This window comes from Drosophila subpulchrella, chromosome X (assembly GCF_014743375.2).
Source record: "Drosophila subpulchrella strain 33 F10 #4 breed RU33 chromosome X, RU_Dsub_v1.1 Primary Assembly, whole genome shotgun sequence".
Lineage (NCBI taxonomy): Eukaryota > Metazoa > Arthropoda > Insecta > Diptera > Drosophilidae > Drosophila > Drosophila subpulchrella.
The window spans coordinates 16,023,074-16,049,918 of record NC_050613.1 but is presented as its reverse complement, the minus strand read 5'-3'; the positions used below and the strand labels follow the sequence as shown (position 1 = coordinate 16,049,918).

General features: G+C 38.6%; 1 protein-coding gene across 7 annotated transcripts; it reads left to right on the top strand.

The window, feature by feature from the left end:
- The first annotated feature begins 23 nt into the window (after positions 1 to 23).
- LOC119558365 (histone deacetylase 4) lies at positions 24 to 26,407 on the top strand. 7 transcript variants are annotated; one of them, XM_037871872.1, is made up of 14 exons: positions 25 to 459; positions 3,527 to 3,590; positions 11,023 to 11,135; positions 17,684 to 17,791; positions 18,479 to 18,736; positions 18,810 to 18,880; positions 19,718 to 19,848; positions 20,668 to 20,814; positions 22,002 to 22,948; positions 23,017 to 24,240; positions 24,319 to 24,438; positions 24,503 to 24,937; positions 25,015 to 25,148; positions 25,212 to 26,407. In XM_037871872.1, exons 2-14 carry the CDS (start codon positions 3,557 to 3,559, stop codon positions 25,264 to 25,266), a joined length of 3,777 nt encoding a protein of 1,258 aa, XP_037727800.1. In that variant the 5' UTR covers positions 25 to 459; positions 3,527 to 3,556; the 3' UTR covers positions 25,267 to 26,407. The 7 variants fall into 7 exon arrangements, with proteins under 7 accessions (XP_037727803.1, XP_037727800.1, XP_037727801.1 ...); XM_037871873.1 differs by having other exon boundaries at positions 25 to 777; positions 18,509 to 18,736; XM_037871871.1 differs by having other exon boundaries at positions 25 to 777.
- Positions 26,408 to 26,845: the final 438 nt, after the last annotated feature.

Sequence of the window (26,845 nt, the reverse complement as noted above, 5' to 3'; positions counted from 1 at the left end):
GTCACACTCGACGCCTGGTCACACGAGTATTTGCCTTTTTATTTTATTAAAATAATCAAATAATCGTCGATTCGGATTCGGATTCGGAACATAGAAATTTGTCGCCCCGGATAGTTCAACCGCAGATCGCGCGTTTTCCCCCCAAATAAAAACCCGAAAATTCGTATAGGATATTTTCTTGTTTTTTTTCTGTTTTTCCACGGCAAAAATTAAAATTTTTTTGAAATACCAAAACAACAACAACAGAAAGTGCGTGCGCGTGCAAAAACGGCGAGAAAACGAGAAATAAATTGTGGGCGAATCAACAAGCAAAAGAGAATGAGCGATGATGAGGAGAAGAGGCAAAAGCAGAGGCAGTTGTCGTAGTACTAGTACCAAAAAGAAACTGCGAAATGTGAAGTGACAAAAATAACAACAGCAACAACAAGTAACGAAAGAGAAAAGCAAAAGCAAAAGAAGGTAAAAAGCGAAAAGGCGAAAAAAGAGCGCAAAAATATACGTCTACAAAAAGCAGCAGCAGTAGCCGCAGCAGCAGCAACAACAACACAAAAATTAACTTAAAAAAGTCGTGAATTCAACGTACAGTATATATATATATATATATATACGAATACACCAACACACACACGCAGTGTGAGGAGGAGAGAGCGAGAGCGTGCGTTATTTATTTTATATTTTCGTTAATCATTTTTCGCATTTTGTGGAACAAGTTGGAAAAGCGACAATAGAAAAAATACAACAAAAGCAGCAGCAAGCAGTTTGCACCACTCGGAAGAGGTATTTATGTTTGTTTGTTTGTTTGTCCTCGCTCCGTGTATTCTTATTAGATCAGCCAGACTTCTTTTTCGTCTGTCTTGCTTCTCACTCGATTCGCCGTTATTTATGTAACAAGTGTGTGCGTGCTAAATGAAGTGCTCTCGCTCTCTCCTCCTCCATCTCCCCCTTCCCCCTTCCCACACCCCTCTCCTTTTATTGCTTTCTCTTTCCCACTCTGCATTTGATGATTTGATTTTGTTCACTTAGTAAAGTTGCTGTAAATGTGGCTGCCACCCAAAAAAAAAGCAGAAAAATAAATAATAAAAGCTCCACCGCAAAGCGCATTGAACTGGTTTATGTTGTGCTCGCTTCTTCTGCTCTTCACTCTCGCTCTCCTCCTTCTCTCCATCTCCATCTTCTTCTCCTTCTCTTTTCTTGGTTATCAACATGATGCCAGAAAATAAAACAGTAACAACAACAAAAGCAACGACAACAGAATGGAATTTGCGGATCTTTTGTTGTTGTTTCGTTCGCTTTGAGCCGAACTTCTCAATCTTCTGTTGGATCTCTCTTCGTTCTTCCCCTCTCTTTCCTCTTGATCCATTTATTTAACTACAGTGGTCACCCAATAAGCGAAACTCATAAACCCTTTCAGTTCAAATTCGAAAATAAAAGTTTTAAACAACCTTAAACATTTTTCAATTAGGAAGTTGTTCTATGTTCCTCTTTCAAAAAATTGCAGTAAATTTCAAAATGCAAATTGTTTTTGCAATATAAAAGATTTTTCTTAAACTGTTTAATTAAAAACCAGATTAAAATAGTAGCTATTATATATTAATATTTAAGTAGTACTATCCCAATTTATTTGCCAGATGTTATAAGTTTTCGATTTATATCCCACTGTACACATCGTTAATTCAATTGAAATTAGGTCAGATACAAAAGCAACCTTTTGGGAATTATTAGAGCCCGGGAACTGGTCACCTGCAAACGGGATCGTAAATCATTTAACAGGCCAATCTATTCACTGTTTATCTCATTTTTCTTACGCTACATATTTCAGCTTTAAACTACATATTTTACAACGTAGTTTTTATTTTGCTTGTGTCGTCTCAGTGGAAAACACGCATTTCTAGCTCACAATGCAACCCACTGATGACTATAATTAATATGACTCGCCACGATAAATAGAGGCTGCCAACTTACTCTTCTAGCCACTCTCCGCCCCTCGGCTTAATTTGTTTATTATGTATCAAAAAACTAAAGCTGAGGAAAGTTTCCATCTTGTATTCTCATGGCGGAAATTTAATTTTTTAATTAAAGTGGAAAAACCGCAGGACAACAGGTTAAATAGTATAGTAGTATTAATTTTGTTTTTTATACATACATATTTACAATGTACATTGTACCTACATGATTTAACGTTTATGATTGGAGTGTGGGCACACTCATTTTCACATTTGTAAAATACAAGAATGTAACAGAAGCGAATTAAACTTTATTTTAGTCGTAATTAATCTAAAAATTGTATCTTTTGTTCTTAGAAGAGGGAAATGCTCAAGATACTCTTAAATCCACATATAACTGCTTTGTTTTTCTATTTGTTATGACTCTCTGCGTCCTTACAGTGTGGCCTTGTAAACTCATATTCCGACTAAATTTCCAGTGTGACCTTGCAACTGGTTTTATAAGTAAATAAGTACCTACAAAATTGACTTCAAATTTAATATTAAAAAATTATTCTTAGGCAAACTAAAGCTGAATTATTTATATTTTAAAATACGAAAAACCTAAAAAGGGCTTGTTCGTCTCCTTTCCTAAGAATTTCCACGTCACCTTCTTACTTTTCTTTAATTGCAAGGGACTTTATGAGATTAATTGCTAGAATTATTTATGAATAAAGTCGAAAGGTTTTGTACTTATCTAAAACCGATTTAGCGGTAATTTATTTACAATGCAATTTCTGCCATTTGGGTTTCTTGGTTGGTCGCTTATGTTCAGTTTGCTCGTGTAATTAGTGAACGGAAATTGTTTTGTGCGTCACATATGTATGTTTGTACAAAATGTATAGTTTTGTGTGGGGTTTGTGAAGGTCAATAGGGCATATTGTTGTCTTTTTTTTCGACCACGCCCCCAAAAAGGCGCACCTGAAATGAAAATTTAAATTATTTTCGATCAGCGAAAATTCCCCTTTCAAGTGCTCTCGACTGTAAAACCAAAAAAACGGAAACAAGCAAGAATTTATTTTTACATATCATTATCGGAGTTCCGAAAACGACAACAGAAACATTTTCCAAATATTCCTGCCTTATCAGGCACTTGTTTTTCGGTTTATTTTTCCATGTTTATCTGTTTCTGAGAATTTTTTTTGAATGAAATTAATGTTTCGCGTTTTGGCGGAATCATGCATATTAAAAAAATGTACACAAATATATACTATATGATCCTTGTCTTTGTTTGAGGAAGTTGGGTATTTCCATGGGTGAATTTTTCTCAGAATGAATCAGAACGTGAAGTGCAGATAAACGTAATCTTTTAGTTTTACTGGAATAACGTTTTGAAGTTTGAAGTTATGCATTTCACATTTTATATTTAAAACAGAAGAATATAGATATTTGTAAATTATATAGTTGTAAATACATGGGGGGAACTAGATCTTGCAGTCGTTACAATTCCTTTTTCTGGATAATAAAACAAAGCCAATCCTTGTAAAATGTTTAAATTAATTTTTTTGGCATATTGTTTAATTTGATTTTCTGATTTGTTGCAGGTTCCGCCCTCCCCCAATTCCATATGCAAAATGTCTAGTCCCGACGATAGAATACCAATACACGGTAAGTGGGAACGAAGGACCCTGCTAAATCCCCCTATCCCCTAGATACATATGTATATTGGGTACTAGTTTAGGGCACTATTGGGTGGTTATTATATATTATATCCTCTATTGTTGGCTTTTCGTATGTAACCTGCATATAGCTTTAGCATTAACAACATTCGGAATACATAATTCAAAATGTACACAGAGACCTCACACATACATACACTCAAACAAAAGCTTACACAGTCTGGTTGTGTGAGTGTTTGTGTGGCAGTGTGTGTTGGCTTCCAAAAATAACTGTAATAAGCACATACACAAAAGCGGGCCAGAACTGCGTTGTCAATGGATGATGCACATTGGGCTGAGTTAGCAAAAAAAAACGGGATTAAAACCGATTGGGAATTATAAGGCAGAATAATGTGCAGAGTACTGTCGAAACTGGTCACACTAAGCACACATACACAAACTGTTTGGGAATCAAACTTCAAGACTTCATAATGTTTATGTTAAATGTTATTTGTTTTCGACGACTACTCTTGTTGATAAAATCGTAGGAGTTATCTAAAAAAAAAGTTTGCCATTCTGTTAATAAATGCTTAAACTTTAATTCAAGAAAAATTTATGAATCCTAAACTAAAACTTTGACACGCAAATAGAAGAATATTAATATGTTGTGGCTTGTTTCCTTATAGATGTTAAATAAATCATTTAGTTATATAAAGAGTCAACAAAATAAACTTGTCTTTTTGCTAACCAAGAATTATTATGTGTTCTATCCTTAGTATTTTATTGATTTGAGCCATTGTGGCCCCCTATATAAGTCGAAAACAATGACTTAAACTCTCTCAATTGTAAGATATTTTATGTTGACAGATAGTTTATTAAAATTCTGCGGAATACTAGGTATTTTCCCTTTCTCTAGAGCAACTCCAATCAAATTGGTTGAATATTTGCACAGCTTGAACCACTGTGCGTTTGTTGCTTCTCTCGGGTGGTTGATATGGGGTGGAGGGGAGGGGGTGTGCCTGTACAGTGGGATCTACTAACTTTTTCGTCCCGGGCAGGCCGAGAGCAACAACAAGAACGTTGTCCATGGTCGGGTCGTCTCTTTCATGGCAAACAGAATAGATATATGTAGGGGGCGGGGAATATTCGGGTGGTTGGTCTTGGTCCTGACCAGTGTTGTCGGTGTCTTCTCATTGCCGGTACATCAATTACTACAAGCTAGGGGCTCCACAAAAATAGCGCGCCCTCCTAAATGTTTTATTTTTTCATTTACTAATTGTATACTCAGCATACACTTTCAATTTCTTTTAAAGTCTTCATTTCTTGATCCTAGAAATTATGTATATATAGTCCATTTCAAGCCGAGTCTTTTCGTATGAACGCTGAGGTCTTGGAAACTATAAAAGCTAGAAATGTGGGATTAAGCATATAGATTTTAAGTGTTCTTAATAAATACATTTTTTATGGCAGATGTCTGATGTCTGATGTCTGTTTGTCCCCTCCACATTTTTAAAGATTTTGATTCAGAGTAAATTCAAATAGACTTTATTTATCAATACCTATCTAAGTGCTGAGAGTCGTACCAATCGCATAATTATTTTAAAAGTCATGACAAACAAAGTTAAATAGGCAAGGTCAGTGATACCGTTGTCCTCCGCTAGGTGGCGCGGTCGCGCCTAAAGATATGCCTTCCATAGTAATTGAAATATGATAGTCGAGGCACTCGACTGTAGCGTATCTTCTTGTTAAAATTAATATGCATTTGTGATGAAAGAATTCAAAGTTGTCTGGTTTCTGCTATGCAAAAAACCGTTTTCAACGTTATTTTCCAGGATATCAAAAATATTTGTATTTCGAAGGTTGAAGATTATTAAAGAATCCATTTATTTCTAGATAGCTAATTTTGTTGTCTACCTAGTAATTAAACAATTGTTAATTAAAATATTTAATGGGTTATATTTACATTTAAAAAACGTATAATATAAAAAAAAAATTACCGAATATGAGTTTTTTTCAAGGGTTTGAACTCGTATCTTAGAGTGTTTATGCCAGAAAATAGCTAACTGCTCAGCGCCAATCCTGGACGCTTTCCTTTTTGGTCACCCATCGAAACCACTGCCAATGCCAAGCACGTGGATGGACTGGAAAATGGGTGGGTGGATGGGCGGGGAAAAGCGAGAAAGTGGGTGATGGGTTGTGGGTGGTGGGTGTTGGAGGAGATGGATTTGGAGCCCCGTAATCTTTGCTTCGTGCTCAGCTCTCTCGCTCCCCGATTCTCGGGCTCGCTTCAGCTCTCCGTCTGTTTGTTTGCAACCAAAAAGAAAAACATTCGTTTATCGATTTTCGTCTATTTTTAGACACAAAAGCAACGGCAACAAAATTTACTTGCCTTTCAAATGGATGGTGTAAATGTATGCCGTGTGTGTGTGCGTGGATTGTTGACTGACGACCGGACCCGGAGACCCGTAGACCCGTAAAGCCCCTGAAACCCGGAGAACCGGGCCCTGCCTTCCCTCCCCACTTTTTTCCCCTCGTTTTCTCTGTTTTGTTTTTGCCACGTGCAATCCGCCGACGCGTCCATAGATTTCAGGGGATTCCGGGGATTTCGGGTATTCTCTACGTCGTCTTCAGAACCGTTTTCCAATCCGTTTCCATCTCTGGTTCTCAGGATCTCCATCTAATTGTTTGGAAATAACTTTTTCCAGTGAAAGTCCAGCTGGAGGGCATCGATTTCCCCTTTGGGAATTGACGAAAATTACATTTTCCTGCGACCGAGAACTTGTTAAAAAAAAAAACCATTGAATTAATAATCAGAAAGTTTAGCCTTGCCTTGGTTAATGGCTATTATAATCCACTTGTTTCGTGGGGTCATTTAGAACATGCGAATTTCGCAATGTCAAGGGTTGATTTTATAATTAGCTTTTACCTTCGGCCAAGGACTTGTTCGGAGAAAAAAACCGCGGGGTGAATTTGTAATCATGGGTTTTGCCCTCTGTTCGATAATAGCCAAGTTAATAATTAAATCGTTCAATAATGATTAGCATTATCCACTTATTTTGAGCTGAATGGTGACCTTCATTGGAATATTTGATATTATATTGTATAAGGTATTCCTTTTCCAAGGTCTTTGGTACAAAAGGTCCGTTCATTTGTAATTCATAGTGCCAACTTTATCCATCATACAGTCCTTAAAACTATTTTACATTAATATTATTGCACTTCGAACATACCTTATTCTCCAACAAGTCTGCAAAGTTTAATTGTAATATCCAACTTATTGAATTAAGGGCCAACTGAAAACTTTGATAAACTAAACACATCAATAAACACTTTGGACATCAAGTTTGGAAAGTTTGTGAGAAGTTTAGCCTTGTTATCCTTTACTCAGTGCTTGCTGTAATAACTTTTATAATCCTTAACGACTTGTAAAGCTGTTGTTTGGTGACATTGTTATTTATTATATTGGATTAATTAGCCTCTTGTCTTTGATAAATCTAACCAACGTTTTTCTTGAATATTTCCTTGCATTGATAATATTTCCGTACTGTGTTGGCATTCTATCGGAATTGAACTTTTGGGGAATATTTATATATAGAAATTAATTGCCCAGCTTTGCATTAAAGCACACTCACATCGCATCCCCATGTGGGGCAAAATTGATTGTCTAAGACGCAATAAGTGAAAAGTTTTTCCTTTTGCCGTTGTTGTGTTGTGTTGTTCCATTGTGAAACACGCAGCACCTGCAAGAAGGTCGAACCACCCGAGCCACCCAAACCCCAACAACCCCACTTATTTTGTTTTCTCCAGTGCCAGTGGAGCATTTATTGTAATGGCATTCCAAGAATAAAACTCGGTTCGCTGTTTGTGCTTGTCTCTGTGTGCTTTCAGCTGTTATATAAAATCGTTAGGGTTTATGTATCGCCCTTGTAACCCCCACAACCCAAACCCCCTCCCAGAAACCCCCCCCCCCCCACGCCACTGTCTTCACTGTGGGGTACTATTATTAAAAGCGGCGTCGCTGCGTTTCATTTATTCATTTCATTTATCCACCGCACTCGTTGAAAAGGAAATGTTACCTTGTGGGTTCTGCATTTTGCCACAAATTAGATGAGTCATTTTTCAAAATAAATCCCATGTAGTCGTCAAGATTATCTATATAGTAATTAATGTTTGTCAAAACATACCTACATTAGCTTGTCCCAATATTATTTCCTGAAATCTAGAAAAATTATATTGTTATTATGATAAGAAAAAATATTTATATCAACACGGGGTATGTATGTACTACATACATATTTATTATTATTGTAGACCTTATCTGAAATTGTTGAGCCAAGGAAGGTTACAGCGGTACACCCAATTGAAGTTATTGAAATTATTATATTCCAAAGTTCTATTAGTTCAGCTTTGAGGTCCTCTATTATCAAGAACATTGGTTTTGATGGATGGGTAGAACAGATCTTAAGATCTATAAACTATTGGGGCAATCTAATATTATTAACGACACTTTCTCATCATAACCGTAAGATAAAAGCCGAATGGAATAACTACTCTAGTTCTATTTATCAGTGTTATTGTGGGCTTTACTTTTGTCAAGGTAAACCCGCAGAATCGGGGTGTATTTATATGTATATTGGGTTTTTTTTTATTTGGTGGAGTTTTATGGCCTAGAACTTTAAAACACAAAAAAAAAACAACAACAACAACAACGAGAACGTACGTATTTTGTGTTCTTTTTGGCCTGGCCCAAAAGTTTAGCTGTTGTTGTTTCTATTTATAGAATGCGCGCGCTGGAAATTTACCCACACAATACCCATACAAAGGCACACACACACATACCCATTGAAACCGTGCTATCACTCAAAACAAACTTATTGAGGAAGGAAGAAATAAAAGAGAGAGAGAGAGATAGAGAGCGCGAAACAAGGAGTGTGGGTTGGAAGGGGGGCGGTGGGCGGGGGGCGGTATATATTAAGCTGCTCTCTCACTCTCTGTTTTCGTCGTATCAATTTCCAATTGAATTTCAGTTTCAATTTCTATGACAGCAGAGCCCCTCTCATAAAATTGTATACTGATTTTATTTTTTTTTTTGTTTTCGTCTGCGACCACACTCATACACGTGTTTTTGTTTTTGTTGTGCCATTTGGTTGCCTGGTTTCTATGTCAACACACGAATTGACCTTGAAGTTCGTAAAAAAGTTTCAGAGGGGGAGTTGTGGGTTAGAGATAGACAGATGGAGAAAGAGAGAGACTGAGAGAGAAAGAGAGAGAGTGACTGATACGCATTTGCATTTATTTAAAACGGCATTGCCAAAAAGAAATAAAAACAGCTGATTGCAAGCCACTCTCTTTCCCTCGCCTTATCCCTCTCCCACTCACTGCACCTGCAATTGCACTCTCGTCGTGTCTCTCATTCCTCTCTTATCATCTTTTTAAACGGGCTTATTAACTTGGGAATACCCTACAATTGTAAACCAATTCGATTTAAGTCGAATTTTAGTTAATTATGTAGAAATGTTCTTTGTTTGTTTTCATCTATGCATGCATGTACAATGTAAAAACTTAATCATCCTAACTTTGGTAAGAAAGAAATATTTTATAGAAGACATATCGCGCTTAAAAACTAAAAATGTGGGTCTCTCTGGTGGTAAATAAGCTTAATGTAAAATTAGTTTATAGTTGGCCAAAGGGAATCGCAAATTCGCATCTGATTTCCATATCCCATTGCATTTTGCATGAAATTTCCATTTGGATTTTGTCTTCACGTTTTAAGTTCACACAACACTACAGATACTTATGTACATATGTACATTGTACATTCATATACATATGTACATACATATGTACGTAAGCGATGTTGTTTGTGCTTTCCTTTGTATTTTATCTCGTTTTTACTTTTTGTACATGTTTCTCTGTGTTTTTGTGCAATATGCAGTGCTGTTGTTGTAGTTGTGTCTGTAGTTGTGCTATCTGTGTGTTGCCACTTCTAAATATACTCCCCAAAGCCATGCACGATTTATAAATGCGGCTAAAAATAGAATGGCCAAGCAGAGCGGCAAGCAGCGCAGCAAGCAGCGCAGCAGGTCACGGCCTGTTCAGTTAGATATGCACCGACACACACACTTGTGGACACCCCACCCACAGCAGCGGTCAAAATAATAAGGCCAAAGCAAAAGCAAAACAAATATAATTGGTTATAAATAAAATGTGTATCCAAATTCTATTCTTAAAAATAAACACCACAACAATTACAAATTAAATGGAAATTTATTTCGTTTTTGTTAAAAAATTAAAACGTAGCTAGTTCTATAAATTTTAATTTGATTGTAGCATACGTAAATATCTACATATGTATCAACATGCATTACATGCGTTTGTGCTTTTGTTTTGTTGCTGCTTTTGGGCTTTGCTCTTTTTAATTCTATTTTTAGCACCACCACATAACAGACCAATATTCAATTAAAATCAATTTCTAGACCAAAAAAAACTTGACTTTGCTGATTAGATCAGCGCTTGTCAGTAGAAAGAGCATGAGAGAGAGAGAGAGTGAGAGAGAGGGAATCATTACTAATTGGACATTTCGGTTAGTCATCTCCGCATTCTTATTGGCGCGCAATTAGTCCAGAAAAAGAATGAAAAGAGAGAGATGGGAAAATATCAGCGCCTCTCTTTTTTTGCTTCGCTACCAATGTTTATCAATGAAATATTTTCCAACCGATTTTTCCTGATTTTTTCGATTTTTGTTTCATGATATTTCTTTGGCAGCAAATCAAATTTTTTGAGCGAGGCAAAAGAGAGAAAGACAGAGTGAGAGAGAGAAAAAATAAAAGTTGCTTGGGCGTCACGTGCGACAAAAAAAGAAGAAAAAGCTAAAGCAAAAGTCGAGAGAAAATCGTTGTAATCGCCTGTTAACTTGTACTGCAAAAGGTTACTATAAATAGTCATACACTGAGAAAAACTAAAAAGAAACTCAGTCTAAAGAGACCAAAAAATTCGCCAAAACAATATTTTTTTAAATAATCAAGAGACATTTTGAAGTATTCTTCTTTTTCCAATGTTCAATAAATGGTAAAAAAAATCCCTCAATTTCTCCCCAATATTGTATATCTGCTAAATCTTAAAAAATAAAATGATATTTATATATCGAAACATAATTGTGATATATTTTTGCCTGTGTAAATAGAAATAGCAACCATCGAGGGTCTAACGCGTCGAAAAAATACGTTTTAGATTTATTTTGAAAAGCGTCTGATAAGCGCGGCCTTATCTACATAATCGGTTCGGAGAGCGGGTCACACCTCCTCCAAATCCCTATAGAGCCTCTATCTATCTATATATGTGTATTTATATATGTATATTAAAAATACACGAATCTATATATCCCTCTCAGAAACGTTTCAATTTCGCTTGCTCAGTCGTGTGTTTACATTGTCAATTCGCAGATCTGCCATCAGAAGCCGGAAGCGATGAGCGATTGCTGCACATAACGCCGGGCACTCTGACATTGGACTTCAAGCCCCATTCGGCGGTGGATATCGATCAGCAGATCATGGAGGTGAGTGTTCCCCACATCGCTATGAATCGATCTAAACGTTCCGTGATGAAATAGCACAATGGTTAGATTGATTTCGGTAGGTTTTTTTCATAATATCACACATTAATATACCAGTTGTAGAGAACATAACATCATAATTATAACATCATCATTTCAAATGTATGGGGCGTAATGCAGATGTAAATCCAAAAATAACCTCTGGTAAACACTTGTTTCCATGGGCAGGTTAGGCAAAATCCGTGAGGTTATCAATATTTTTAATAACTCCGCAGCCTGGCTTGAGGTATTTTAAATATAAAACATGTCGTCATCGTAGTAGTCACAGAATTAGTTTTTCATTAGTTTTCTGCGATTTCAGAACAAATTAGTATGGGTTTCGGGGTATTTTGTCATTTTATTGGAAATGTTGATAGTTGGAAAGGAAGTAAAAACATTTAAGAATTTTTAAAAGGTTTCTGTAGATGATAGATGATATAGGAAAGTTATAATCAATATCATAATATCATGACAATAAATATTAAAAAAAATATAAGCATCCGAAACTAAAAAATTAGTTCATCCTAAAGATATTTATCTATGTATACTAAGTTTAAATAAAAATCCCAACTCCCAACTTGACAAAGTAGGGTTCTAGTTTAAAGAACATGCAACATCCTACAGTATCTGGACCATCATTTCGAATTGCTGGCTAGCTTTTCTGTCCAGTTTCTCCATCTGGGTTTTCCACATTTCCCTTTTTGCTGTTTTATTTTTGTTGAGCTTTTCGTTCGTTTTCCGCTTTATTTATACTTTATTCGCCTGGCTCTTGTGTGGTGCGTGTAATCAAGTGAGTGTGTGTGTGCCCATGCCGATGCCGATGGGATGCTGCTCCTCTTGTTGGGAGTCTAAATTTAAACGCGTGTACAACTTAATGATTCTATATTTATTGTTTTCACTACGAAAATATGTATGAGTTTTTGCGCATTTTTTAAATAAAATCATCTAAAAATAGGCAGAAAGCGAGTCAAGAGAGCCGCACAGCGAGCGAGAAATGTCGGAGAAGATGCGATTGCGGAGGATATATAGATATAACTGCCTATAATGAACAAAAAGTTTTAAAAGTATTTAAAATATATAAGAGAAGGTTTATACATACGATTTTATTGAAATTATTTGGAGGGTTGTTATTTTGGTGCAAGGTATTATTATTATATTATTATTAAAACATTGATGTTAAATTAGATATGATATTATTCTATTAAATGTGGTAGTACCTTCAAAGGTTTTATTGAAATTATTTGGGGGTTGTTATTTTGGTGCTAAGGTATTATTATCATATTATTATTATAACATTGCTGTTAAATTAGATATGATATTATTCTATTAAATGTGGTAGTACCTTCAAAAGTTTTATTTAAGTTATTTGGGGGTTGTTATTTTGGTGCTAAGGTATTATTATCATATTATTATTATAACATTGCTGTTAAATTAGATATGATATTATTCTATTAAATGTGATGGTACCTTCAAAGGTATCAGTATAGTAAAACAGGTATTAAAATCAGAAATATACATTGTCAATTCAGATTAATTATGTATATGCTTAAGAAAATAAAAAAAATTGTTAGTCCTTGAAAAAAATTACATTAAATTATGGTTTTATATAGGGTTGTCCCGAGATCTCTAGAGATTTAAAGCCATCGTAAAAAATGCTATCTGTTTTTACAGAAATGTAAATAGGATGTTGTCAGTCCCCCGATAGTTTAAAAAGTAGACCCATCTGTATAAAGCCTTAAGCGGTTGTTTACTGTACCGAACAACATTTTTGGCATTTGCGTCGTCTTTCTCTGACTTGTGTTCACTGTAGCCGGGCATGATGGCCAGCATGTGCATGTGCAGCAGCCCACCTGCTCGACCCCCTCTGCCCCTCTGTGCCTCTGCCTCTGCCCATGTCATGTCCCCCCTCCCCCCCCCACACACACACACCACCCAACGCCCCTGTTCTTTGAAGAGCGCTGCTTCTTCTTCGTATTTCTGGTACTGCTTACATTCAATTTATAGTCTTGGGGATTTATTTATGCCTCGATTTTTGGCTGCAGTTTGCTTTCTTATTTTTGTCGTAATTTTTGGTTTTTATTTTTACATTTTTCTCGTCGCATTTCTTTTGTTTTGTTTTCGTTTGAAATCTTTATTTTTAACGTTAAAGAGTTTCTTATATGCAGCATAATGTTCGACGTGTTCTTTTTTCTGCTTGCCTCTGTACACGGAAAAAAATGTACATCATTATAACAATACTTTAATTTAAGTAATATAAAATAGCATGGCCAAGAAAAGATTTTATTGACATTGAAAAAAAAAGTTTCGAAAACATTTTATTTTTGAAAAATTTTGTTTTCATTTGTAGTGTTAATGAAAATATTTTTTACTTAAATTAAAATCCGTCAGGCCTTCAAAAATTAAGATTGATACTATTTATTTTGTGTATGAATATGATCACTATATTCTTTTCTGTGTACTTTGCCCATTTTCCTCCCATTTATTGGCATTTAAAAAAAGTTTCGAAAACATTTGATTTTTATTAATTTGGTATTCATTTGTATCGTTAATTAAAATATTATTTACTAAAATTCAAAATTAAGATTGTTACCCTTTTCTTTTGTATATAAATATGATCACTATTTTCTTTTCTGTGTACTTTGCCCATTTTCCTCCCATTTGAGCTGCCTTCGGTTTTCATCAACGCGTTTGCCGTTTTTGTTATTTTCGGTTTTTCCTTTGAATTTATTTTTGTTCTTTTATAAACTCTGCGGGTTTTATTTTTAAAAAGAACACACACACACACACACATGGCTGGTTAGATCACGCACACACGAGCAATTGCCAATCAGTGAAAATGTTTTATTGAATTCCTCAGTCTATTTTCCGTTAGCATTTTGTGTTCTGTTTTCGTTTTCCGTATTTTTTTTTCGGTTTCGGTGGCACGAGCAAAATGCAAATTAGCAAAAATTGATGCGGGAGTGGGTGGTGGAGGGTGGGAGTGGGAGGGTTGACAAGATCTTAATGAAGATGATCATTGATCTTTGATCTTCGCACACAAATTGGGCAAGAATAGTTTGGCATTTTGGGAAAGAGAGCGTAAGGATTGGGAATTCGATTGCGATAGGAAAGATAGATTTATAAAACCCAGATACTGTATAGATACTTAATAAAATGGTTGCAGTTGGTCCTATAACAATTATAAGGATTTCTAAAATCCAAATACAATACAAAAAGTCCTAAGCTATTACTCTGAATCATAAAATTCAGAATTTTCGGAAATTCGTTGCTAATTTATAGCGATTCATGGTTTATTAATATTGTTAACGTGTTTTCTAGATACCATTTGAAACTAGTATGTATAATTATCTTCTTTAAATACAAAACATTTTTTTCACAAGCCTAAAAATAGAGCAATCTGTGATCGATTACTAAAGCGTTTCCATTGAATCTATTATCCATCCAATTTCCGGAAATTCCTCGTTCGATACAATCATCGTCATCATCACACTTGGATGATCATTGAGTCAGGGCAGACATTGCATTTTTCCGCTTTCATTTCATTTGATTTCATTTAATTTGTTTGTGTCTCCGCCCTTCTTCTATTTTACATTTTTTGTTTTTAACCCGCTCCGATCCGCAGTGTTTCTATTTATATGGGCGTGCCTGTGTGTTGTCTTATGCCCTGCTATAATTATAGCGCAGATATTTATAATTATAGCATTGGCCATAGCAACTGGCGAATGTTGTGCAAGCGGGCGTCGCTGCAGGGGGTGGTGGGTGCTTTTTTTTTGGGGGGTGGGGATTGCAGTTTCCTGGGAATCTATGTGGCATATGGCAAAGGCAGGAATATCCTCTGTAGGGAAAGATCTAGTTTTAGCTGATGTGAAAATTGACCTTTGGTCAATAGCATGTCTTGTACCATCTTAAATATAGAATCAATCTTGCCAGATTGGATCAATCTGAACAAGTATGATCGTGATAAAATATCAAATCATTCTTATAAAATATCTAAAACATCCTACAAATGATGGATACTATATATAATACTTAAATGACTCAAAAATACATTTAATACATTGTATAAAAATACTTTGTTCTGGTTTTTAACTAAAAAATATCGAAATTACGTTTTCTATATTTAAATTTAACTCAAGCATAGAAAATTAGAAAAGCTATCCATCTAGAAAACACAGAGAAAATCATATAAAACATATATAATAATTTTAAATAATTTAAATGAAAGATTATTATTATTATTACTTTTCCAAAATATTAAAAAATTGTGAAATTTTTTATATCTGTTTAAGATTCTTTTCTTATAAATTTTGTAATATCAGCGTGTCATTGTAGATCTATTTTTTTTGCTGTGTAAGATGCGATTTTTAAGATGTTTGAGTAATCATGTTGTTGACGGTCTTCTATCGAAGCAGCCAAACGCCCATTTGTCTACCCAAGATTTCTCTCTCTGTCGCCCTCCGTCTTCTCCTTTCTGCTTTCTTCACCTCTCTTCCGCTTTGTGCTCTTCTGGCGGCGCTCTTTCTCTGCCACCCATTCAGGCATCCATCGTAACAGTTTCGAAATTTGTGTTTATATTTGATTTTTTCGCCAGTTGGGCCAGTCGGCCGAGTGAAACTGAAATGAAAGCGTCTCCCTCATTTCCCAGCAAATGCCGAGGCCAAAGCGAACGCGCCAAACACCAAAAGGAAAATACAAAATAAAAATACAAATAAAAAAAAAAACTAAAAACTAAAAACAGAATTAACAGCAAAAACTAGGCATCAAAAAACTTAAAACCAAAACAGCATTCGACGAAATTCAAACACGCAGTTTTCGGAAATTCTATGAAAAAGTGCCAAAAAGTGTATAACCAAATATCGAAAGCAAAGAGCCAAAAACTACACTAAAATCATATAAGAAAACAAAAGTGGCAGCAGAATCCAAAGATTATTGTTTATTGAGTGAAGTAAGCTGAAAAGTGAGAACACCTTTTTTTTCACCTGAAATTCACAGTGCAAGAAGACAAACCAAATAAAAAACAAGAGATAAACATCATTTGCTTTATTTATTTATTTATTTTCCGTTTATTTTTGCATGTGTGACTGCGTGGGGGGTGACACTCACACACACACATACCCGCAGAAAGAAAAGTAGAGTATGAGAAAGAGGGGGGAGAAAGCATATGGCTAAGGTCATGGGAAATATGCAAATATTATGACACATCCAAAGACCACAAGTGATCAGGAAGATGAAAAACCAAAATAACCCACGAATACAAAAAGCAATCAAATAACAATCAGTGGTACCTTGCAAATTTAATCGATGATATTATTTTTGTTATCGCAGATCGGCTTTCTTTGATTAAAATCGATGTGTTTTCTTACACTCTATCAAAAATTTATTTATTAAAAACATCAAAAATATTAAGTGCAACTTACAAAAATAAAATCGAACGTTTGTTGACTCTGATCTTCTACCTTTGATTAAAATCGATAAACATTCTGATTATATTCTTATTCGATAAACTTATGTATATTTCTGATTTAAATTTTATTTGGTAACTATAAATTGATGCCAAAGTTCCAATCATCCTTTGAGATTAAAAGAACATATATGTTTCTTAAAAATAAACAATCTGATTCCATATTAAAACATATTTTAATCAATTTTTTCGAAGACGCTATCAATTTAAAATCATATTTACAATGAAGCTGTGATTTTATTAGGTCTTTTATTTACTAAATAGCTTAGAAACTAATTAGCGCCGTATTCTCAAATGTGTAATAAGGCATCTTACATATTTAAGAATATAAAATCTAAAGAAGATCTTAATATAATTAGGGGAGTGTAGGTTAAGGTGACGAGTAGGGTAGGGTGACGAACTCTTAAAATCTCTTAAGTGATGTCACGTCAAAAGTTCCAAATAATAATAGTCGATTTCTCTTATCAATTATCAATTAAATTTAAATAACCTATTCAATTTATTTGTGTTTCAGCAGGGCCAGAGAAAAAATTTGTGAGAAACCAAGTCAGATAAATATTAAAAAATACAAATAAAATATAAATATAATAATGTATTCCATTATTGTTTATACTCAACCTTTTTGAATAAATTATAAATCATTTTCACATCTGCATAGAGCTTTAGTGTGTATTTATCAGTTCGTCACCTTACCCTACAACTTTTAAGAGTGAAAAAAAGTATTGGCTCACGCCAAGAGCTGTAGAATTGAAATCCGCTGGAATTTCACCATCGAACTTTTACAGGAATATGACCAATAGATCAGATATTAGCGACTTGCCTTTGAAAAATATTAATTTTCGGAAAAGTGACGTTGAAAACACTTCCCTACAAGTTCAAATACATTAGGAAAAACTTGATCTGTTAAATTTCAAATTGATGGTTTGATTTTAAGATAGCGCAAGTTGATAACCGACAAGCATTTTGCGATCTTGCGTATCACTATTCCTTCTAAATAAATATTAAACACTTTAATTAATTTCAAAATGTACCCATTTAATAATTTTTACAGCTCAAGAAGAGCCAGGAGCTGCAAAAGCAGCGGCTTTTACACACGTTTCAGGAGCAATCGAAGCAAATGGAATTGGAGCATAAACTCCAACTGGAGCACAAGTATCAAGTGAGTAGACGACGCAGCTCAGTTGATGTTCAACCAGTTATTTTTTGTTGCTGTTGCCATCCATCTATGTTTTTTTTTTTTGTTCGTCTTTATAAATAATAATAATTATAATGACAATGATGATGAGATGTGAGTATGTCTATGGCTGTGTGGGGGCGACAGACAGAAATCGAAACGAAAAAAATAAATAAAAATGAAAACAAACGACAAAGTAAAAGAGAATTGAGATGAAATGAAATTATACATATGAAATATATTATATTATCGTGCCGGAAGTGTCGGAAGCATCTTGCGCGATGACTAAGGCCATCGTTAGCACTCTATATAGCCCTGTCATACAGGTCTTTAATGTTCCAGAAAATGTCGCGCTCTCTATTTTCTGCCAGACGTTTAGATTTTGCGCATCTTTAGTGTCTCTCGATTAAGAAATTAGTCACCTTTCTTTTTTTAAAAGAAATATTTCCGGGAAACATCGATACAAGCTAGCCAATTTAAAGAGTATTTCACACTCACCGATATGATATGATATTATATTTGATGGATAGGTTTACTCAATGGCAACAGCAACAACCATTGAACTTTACCAACATAAAACGCATAAATTTCTATTACTTTCCCCGCAATCACCACGATAAGAAACAACAAACAAACAAACGATTCTCTCTCGAACTTATTGTAATTATTCAGTTTGCGGTGAATTCACATGGCGCTTTCCAGGAATTGCGAAACGAGAGCATGGTGACAGCCGCCGCCGCAGCCGCCGCGGTGGCTGAGGAGCAACATCGCCAGCAGCAACATCAGCAGCAGCAACACCAGCAACATCAGCAGCAGCAACACCAGCAGCAGCAACACCAACAGCAGCAACAGGGACGCGGCAGGGACGGCATGAAACTCAAGCAGAACTGTAGCGCCAATGCCAGTCCCGAGGTCAAACAGATTCTCAACGTAAGACATCCAATCTCTAATCCCCAAAGTCCCCAAAGGAACCGCTCTGATCAAATTCCCATTCCATTGACAGTGCTTCATCATGAGCAGGAAGTCGCAGGCGGCGCAATCAAATGGCACGACCACGTCGCCCTACAGGAATCGGTAAGATGGGTTATTTTAGACTGTAAGAACACCCTAAAATGTAGGGTATACATTTATAAAAATAAATACTGAATAATATGGTCTAGGTTATAGGAAAATCTTGATGGAAATATTAATTTCTTTATACTGCACATTTCAATTGACGAATGATGTTAAATTACCTTGTTCTTACAACCTCACAAAGAAATTCAATTTTATATTTAAAGGAATGTTTTATAGTCCTTTTTTAATCTAAAGAAGGTTTTAAAGCTCTTAAAGCTAAAGAAATTTACAGTTTAAAACAGCGGTTGGCAGGTTTTCATAAAGCGGGCATAAGCTCGTTCTCGGCCGCCACACAAACAGTGTACAACAGTGCTACAGGCACATTGATAAACTGCCCCGTCCAAACTAACCACTCAAATAAAAGACATAATGTCATTTAAGTTAAGCATCAGGAAGAAAAAAATGGTCTATAGACAAAAACAGCCTATTTAAAATTTAAGGGCACTTAACGTTGATATTATTAGTAATATAATTGGTATACATTTTAACAACATTTTTAAAATAGCATATATAGTATTTAATAAACATAGGTGAAAACTCAGGAGTCTATTTACCTTAAAGAAAAATATGAATACATTTTTAGTTACAAGTTATATAGACATATATGTAGTTATCGAAGCTCATTACACCCAAATGGGTTTTGCCACAAGAATTTACTTACGGAACACAAAAAATCTAAACTTAAATGGAAAAATTCCACACCAAAGACCGTAAAATTCCTAGAAAATATATCTATCTATGCACTCACTCCCACCATGGCTTATCATATATAATCCTTACGTATTTCTTTTGCAGTGGCGTGGTGAAGAGCTCCTCGGGCGAATCCCTCCCAGCTGGAACCGTGACCAGTGCGCATCCGTACAAAATACCTCAGCCGCCCTCCTCACTGCTCAAATACGAATCTGATTTTCCGCTGCGGAAGACAGGTGAGTGAAATAACCAGCCGCCTGCCCTTGAATATTACGATGTGTCAGCAGGTGGGATGGGTGAAATTCTACCGCCTTAAGCCCCAAAGTCCCCCTGTGAAGAACGACGCAATGAATGAAAGCCCTCCTCGCCTGAGTTACAATTAAAATCCGTTTCTTTTTGCCTGACACTGCTGCTGTAACTTCGATTTACTGTCTAACCATAAAAGATGTTGACAATGATAGGTGATAACCAACGATTTTTGCGATTGAATTGGCAGGAAAACATATTTTTTTGTGGGGGCGCACGTAACTAAATTGCCAGAGAGTGTGTATTGTTTAGATAACATTCGTTGGGTAATTTCTGGTTAGAATGGGATATGCTTAAATTGGGTAAGATTGGATTAGATTTGAGTTCGCTTATTGAATAAGTTAGCTTAAAGTACAGAACAAGATTCGAGTTAAATGGATGCATTAAAGTCAGAACCTTGTGTTTGGAACAAAAGTTAACTAAAGTGTCTTTAAATAAAAAGGGATTTGTTTGAAATTACCATACTCGTGTTAGGTTTTCGTCTTTTTTTTTTTAATTTTATAGAACTTTTAGTCAAATTGTAATGTATAATTGGAGAAGCAGTTGTAAATGGTTAAGCTTTTAGGGGTGAATACAAATTCGTTTGGACATAAATCAAAAGTAATAAGCAGGAAGCATGGCTTTCAAAGTGAACACCTAATTACTAACTGCAAGTTTGTTTTAAAAGCTGAACCTTACCTGTAATTATAAGCCCGAAGCTCTTAACCCCCGAACTAACCCAACACATGTGTGAACCGCTCCCAAAACAGCATCCGAACCGAACCTGCTGAAGATCCGGCTGAAGCAGAGCGTCATCGAGCGCAAGGCCCGAATCGGCGGACCGGCGGGAGCCCGGCGCCACGAACGCCTCCTCCAGGCGGCCCAGCGCAGGCAGCAAAAGAACTCTGTTCTCACAAGTACGTATCATCCATCCATCATCTATCATTTATCAACCAGACCCATCAGAACTCAAGTCACACTTTCCGAACCTCGTGACCGAATGATCAGATCTTTGAGGATATACAAAGGATTAGTTTGTTGGTAGAATATTATACGTTTTCAAATACTCAAGTTACCTTTTAACTAATTCATACTAGACTATTCAGAAACATTACCATTTAGATCAAGATCTTGCTAGTAGTTTCAGAACTTAAATTGGAAATATAAAATTTAAAAATCTTTCTGTCTTTAAAAAGTTTATCACTTAAGATTTTTGATGGTAATATTTAAAGATTTATATTTATCAATGTACAAAATAATAGGTATGTTTTTTTTAAATAAATCTTGAAGAACCTGAGTTATGAAAGTTTAAGTAAAGTATTTGGTTTTCTTATTAAAGGAACTCTGTTCCTCAATGTTATTAGAGAAGTAAACGCATAGAACCAAGACGAACTTATTCCGAATTTAAGTTTATTTTAAAATATTTGATTATGGATTTACGTTGTTATACCCGTAATTCGTAGAGTAAGAGGGTATAATAGATTCGTCGGAAAGTGTGTAAGAGGTAAAAGGAAGCTTTTCCGACCCTATAGAGAATATATATTCTTGATAAGGATCACTAGCTGAGTCGATCTAGAAATGTCCGTCTGTCCGTCCGTATGAACGCTGAAAACTTGGAAACTATAAAAGCAAGAAAGTTGGAATTTATGTAGTATATCTATCTATAGTGTATCTATCTATAGTGTATCTATCTATAGTATATCTATCTATAGTATATCTATCTATACTATCTTCATGCCAAAAATTGTTAAAATCGGATCATCCATTGAAATGTTATAAGCAAATAATGAAATCGACGCTAGGTGGCGCCTTTGCGGGGTGTGCAATTGTGAACAGTCGCTTTGCTGCTTGCATATCTCCATCTCTCTCACACTCCCCTTCGCTGAGTAACGGGTATTTGATAGTCGATGGCATCGACTATAGCGTTTTCTCTTGTTTAACTTTTTAATTGTTGTTGTTCTTGTTTAATTGTTGTTTTTCGCTGTTGTTTTTACTGCTCCTGTTTAACTAACTGACCATCAATTACTATCTTCTCCAAACTCTACCAACTCTTATGTTCAACACATGTTAATCAGTGTTTTTTTTATAACCCTAAAACCCGTAGACTGCAACAGTACACCGGATTCGGGACCCAATTCCCCGCCCTCGGCAGCCGCCTTGGCGGTGGGCGTGGTCGGTAGCCGCGGATCGCCGACCAGTGCACCCATCCAGGAGGAGAACGAGGAGGGCAGCCAGTATCAGCCGGGCCAAAGGAGCAGCATCAACGATTTGCCATTGTTCAGTTCACCATCGCTGCCCAACATTTCGCTGGGGCGACCGCATTTACCCAACTCGGCGCAGGCGCACGCCCAGGTGAATGCCCAGGTGGCTGCCAAGGCGCAGGCCCAGGCTCAGGCTGCCCAGGCACATGCCATGTTCGCTGCACTGCATCAGCATGTGGCTGCCGCCCAGGGCGGCTGCGGACAGCCGGGCTACTACAATCCACTGGGGATGGCCTTCGTTGGCCGCCAGCCGGCGCCGCTGGCCATGATTCCGGCCACGGGGATTGCGCCGCAGCAACCGTCGCCGGTGGTGCGCAGTGCCTCGGCCACCTCGACATCCTCGTCGCAGGCCTCGCTGGTGGGCGATGTGGCGCCGCCGCAGGCCCATGCCGCCTCCACCATTCTGCCCTCGTCCTCGTCCTACATGCAGCAGCTGGGCGGTGTGGCCGGTTCGGCGGTTAATCTCCATGCCGCCGCAGTGGCTGCAGCGGCAGCAGCAGCCGCCGCCGCCGGATCCCTGCCGCCGACCAATAGCCATGGCCACGGGCATGGTCACGGCAACCACGGCGCTCACGCCCATGCCCATGGACACGGACATGGACATGCCCTCTATGGCGGCCACCAGCACAATGTGCCCATCACGGATGCCCAGGTGGCGCAGGTGCATCTGCACAAGCAGGGACACCGGCCGCTGGGACGGACGCAGTCGGCCCCACTACCCCTGGGCCATCCGATGCTGACCGGAGCCGGGCAGCTGAATGTGGCCCAGACGCACTACGAGAATAGTGAGGTGAGTGCCCTTTTTTTCTATAGACTCCAGCAAGAAATATTCTTAAATGGCATCTCATTTCATTTTAGGCGGAGCGCCAGGCGTACGAGCACCAGGTGCTGAACCAGAAACTCCGCCAGACCGTCCTAACCCGCAGCGGAGCTGCTGCAGCCGCCGCCGCCGCTGCTGGCGTGAATGTGGTGCGCGAGGCGCAGCTGAAGGAGGAGGATGACGACTCGGCCGCCGAGGTGATGGACCTCACCGATAAGAAGAAACCGCCGAAGACGGTGCTGACCAGCACGATAGCCACCAGCACGTCCCAGAATCTGCCCGAAGCATTGGCCGCGGCGGTGGCAGCAGCCGCCTACCGTGCCCCGCCCTCCACGTCTTTATCTAGCAACTCCGCCTCCGTCACCAAGTCCGGCATCAAGCTGCGGGATCAAGAGTATCTGCAGCAGCAGCGGGAGCAGCTACTACTGCTGCAGCAGGAGGAGGAACTGGCCAAGGGTCTAATGCGACCGCTTTCGCGGACGCTCAGCAGTCCGCTGGTGCCGTTGGGTCCGCATGGTCTTAGCCAGATTCCGGACACCGGGCAGCAGCCGGCGCCGATAGCCACATCCTCGTCGGCCGATCATATACCGCCTGTGAACCTCTCGCTGCCGCATCGCCAGCACCGCCAGCTGATGAGCACTCTGTATGCCAGCCAATTGCGCAACCACCAGCAGCCACCGGCGAGTGGTTCGCCGCCGCACAAGGTCACCACCGGATTGGCCTACGATCCGCTAATGCTGAAGCACTCGTGCATCTGCGGCGACAACGCCCAGCATCCGGAGCACAGTGGTCGTCTGCAAAGCGTGTGGGCGCGTCTGAATGAGACCGATCTGGTGAAGCGCTGCGATCGTCTGCGCGCCCGCAAGGCGACCCAGGAGGAGCTGCAGACGGTGCACACGGAGGCGCACGCCATGCTCTTTGGCTCGAATCAGTGCCAGTTGAGCAGACCCAAGTTGGAGAACACGTTGTCGGCGAGCTTTGTCCGCCTGTCGTGCGGCGGTTTGGGTGTGGACCTGGATACCACGTGGAATGAGCATCATACGGCCACAGCAGCACGAATGGCCGCCGGATGTGTGATCGATTTGGCGCTGAAGACGGCCAAGGGGGATCTGCGGAATGGTTTCGCCGTTGTCCGGCCGCCGGGCCATCATGCGGAGGCCAATCTGGCCATGGGCTTCTGTTTCTTCAACTCGATCGCCATAGCGGCCAAGTTGCTACGCCAGCGGATGCCCGAGGTGCGGCGCATCCTCATCGTCGATTGGGTGGGTGTTTGTTTCAAATCTCTTGGGGTTTTTCAATTTAAATCATTCGAACCAATACTTAATCCACTCCCTTTGCAGGATGTGCATCATGGCAATGGCACACAGCAAGCATTCTACCAAAGTCCCGACATTCTATATATTTCCATACATCGACACGATGACGGTAACTTCTTTCCCGGCACAGGCGGACCCACAGAGGTGAGTTGTTTGCTGCTTTACAATCATGCCTTCTACATTTTAATGGGTAATCTCTCTATCCTAGTGCGGCTCCGGTGCTGGTCTCGGCTTCAACGTGAATATCTCATGGTCTGGGGCACTCAATCCGCCGCTGGGCGACGCCGAGTATATCGCTGCATTCCGTACCGTTGTGATGCCCATCGCGCGGAGCTTCAATCCGGACATTGTGCTGGTCTCCTCCGGCTTCGATGCGGCCACCGGCCATCCGGCTCCGCTGGGCGGCTACCATGTCTCGCCGGCCTGCTTTGGGTTCATGACCCGCGAGCTGCTCCAGCTGGCCAACGGCAAGGTGGTGCTTGCCCTCGAGGGTGGCTACGATCTGGCCGCCATCTGTGATTCCGCCCAAGAGTGCGTGCGGGCGCTGCTCGGCGATCCCGCCGCCCCAATAGCCAAGGCCGAGCTGGAGCGGCCGCCCTGCCAGAATGCCATCAACACGCTCCAGAAGACGATAGCCATTCAGGTGGTTATAAGATTCCCCCCCCCCATCTTGCTTGTCACCCATCTGATTGATCTGTCTTTCTTTTTGTGGGCTTTCAGCAAACGCATTGGCCCTGCGTCAGGATGCTGGAGCACACGGTGGGTCTGTCCGCACTGGAAACGCTCAAGGTGGAGCACGACGAGTCCGAGACGATCAACGCCATGGCCGGCCTCTCCATGCAGTCGATGCACAGGTTGGTGCTTAAGAATCCATTTGAAATCTAATCGAAATCTAATGTGTTTTATAATTTCAACAGAACCCTATCCCGCGATGATTCCGAGGAGCCGATGGATCAGGATGAAACCAAATAGGAGGCAATGCTGGCGGAGAATGGTGGCGGGGTCAAGGAGGCGGTGGGCGTGGCGTGGATATGTGGGCGTGGCACCGGAGGATGGCGAGAGGGCGTGGCCGCAAGCTGCTCAATGCACATTTAGTTATTTGTTGTAGTTGAATTGATTGTTGTTGCTGTTGTTGTTGTGGCGCTCGCTTGCAATTGTTGTCGTTGTCATTGATCGTCTATAGCCACATCTATCTCTCTCACTCGATCGATAATTATAATATTATGTATATCCCAACCATCCATCCCCCCAAAAAAAAATGGAGAAACATCGAAAATAATGTAGGGGAAAATGTCTAAAAGTAGCAGAACAGGGCCTAAAGTTCAAAATGGTGGCTGTGCCTCCAAAAAAGAAATAATTATAATAATTACAAAGAAGAACCCCCGGGAAACTGGGGAATTTTGTATGAATATATATAGTATATATGGTGAGAATATAGTTGTAGAATTCCTTGAGATTTTTTTTTGGTTTTTTTTAGGGTGAGAGGAGAGGTATTTTAACGCATACAGTAACACACGCAACTCAATGTATCTTATTATTATTAATATTATTATTATTTAAGTATGTGTGTTAAAAGGATGTAGAAGCACTAACCTAATGGTAAATCAGTAAACTATATAAAGTTAATGTTACAAGAAGATCAGGTGCAAGAAGCGTGTGTTTTTTAGGTAAGGTTCAACCTCAAAGTTCCCAAAAATATAAACCCCACCACGCCCACTTATCCCGCCACCCCAGATGAAGATCGAGGGAGAGAGAGGATTACGTGTTATGTAGATTGCTTTAGTTGATATAAGATATGAGAGAACTTAACAGCTAACAAGTTGAAGGAAAAGCAAAAAACTGAGAAATCTTTTTGTACAATTTATAGTTTAGTGCAAGTTTCAAGTACAACATACAATTATTTAAAGAATTCTATATATATATTTAAATATATACTGTGCAATAAATGTGAGAAAATGAAAATCGAGTGCAGAGCAAAAACAAATCCACACAAAAACAGAAACTAAAACGAATAAGAGAAAATTGTTGTTAAATGTTGCCGAGATCTTATATACGTATGTATACCTAATAACTGTTACAATAATAACCCTTTATATATATAAAAGTATATATATATATACATAAATGCACACGTGTGTGTAACGATAACGATGTTCAACAAATGTCTGAAATGAAGTAAAACTATTATATGTAAATAAAAACGCAAAACAAAGTGAACAATTTTAATAAAAACAAAAACACAAAATATACAACAAATTCGAAACATTCACGCTCACACACACGCTTAGTGGGTCTTGAAAAGGACCTACAAGGCGTGAACCGGGAACATTTTGGAATACCCGTTTAAACCGCTAACCGTTAACTGTAAAACCGATGTAATTGTATTTGTACTCGTGTACCTTTAGCTGTCTTTAGCCGTCTCTCTCTAACTCGCTACCTAACAGTAAAGGAGCACCTCAAAAGCGGAGAAAGGAGCAACAGACAAGGATCAAAAAAGTTGGGGGGGCAAGAGAAAGGTGAGGAGAAATGTGAAGAATAAGCACAACGAGAT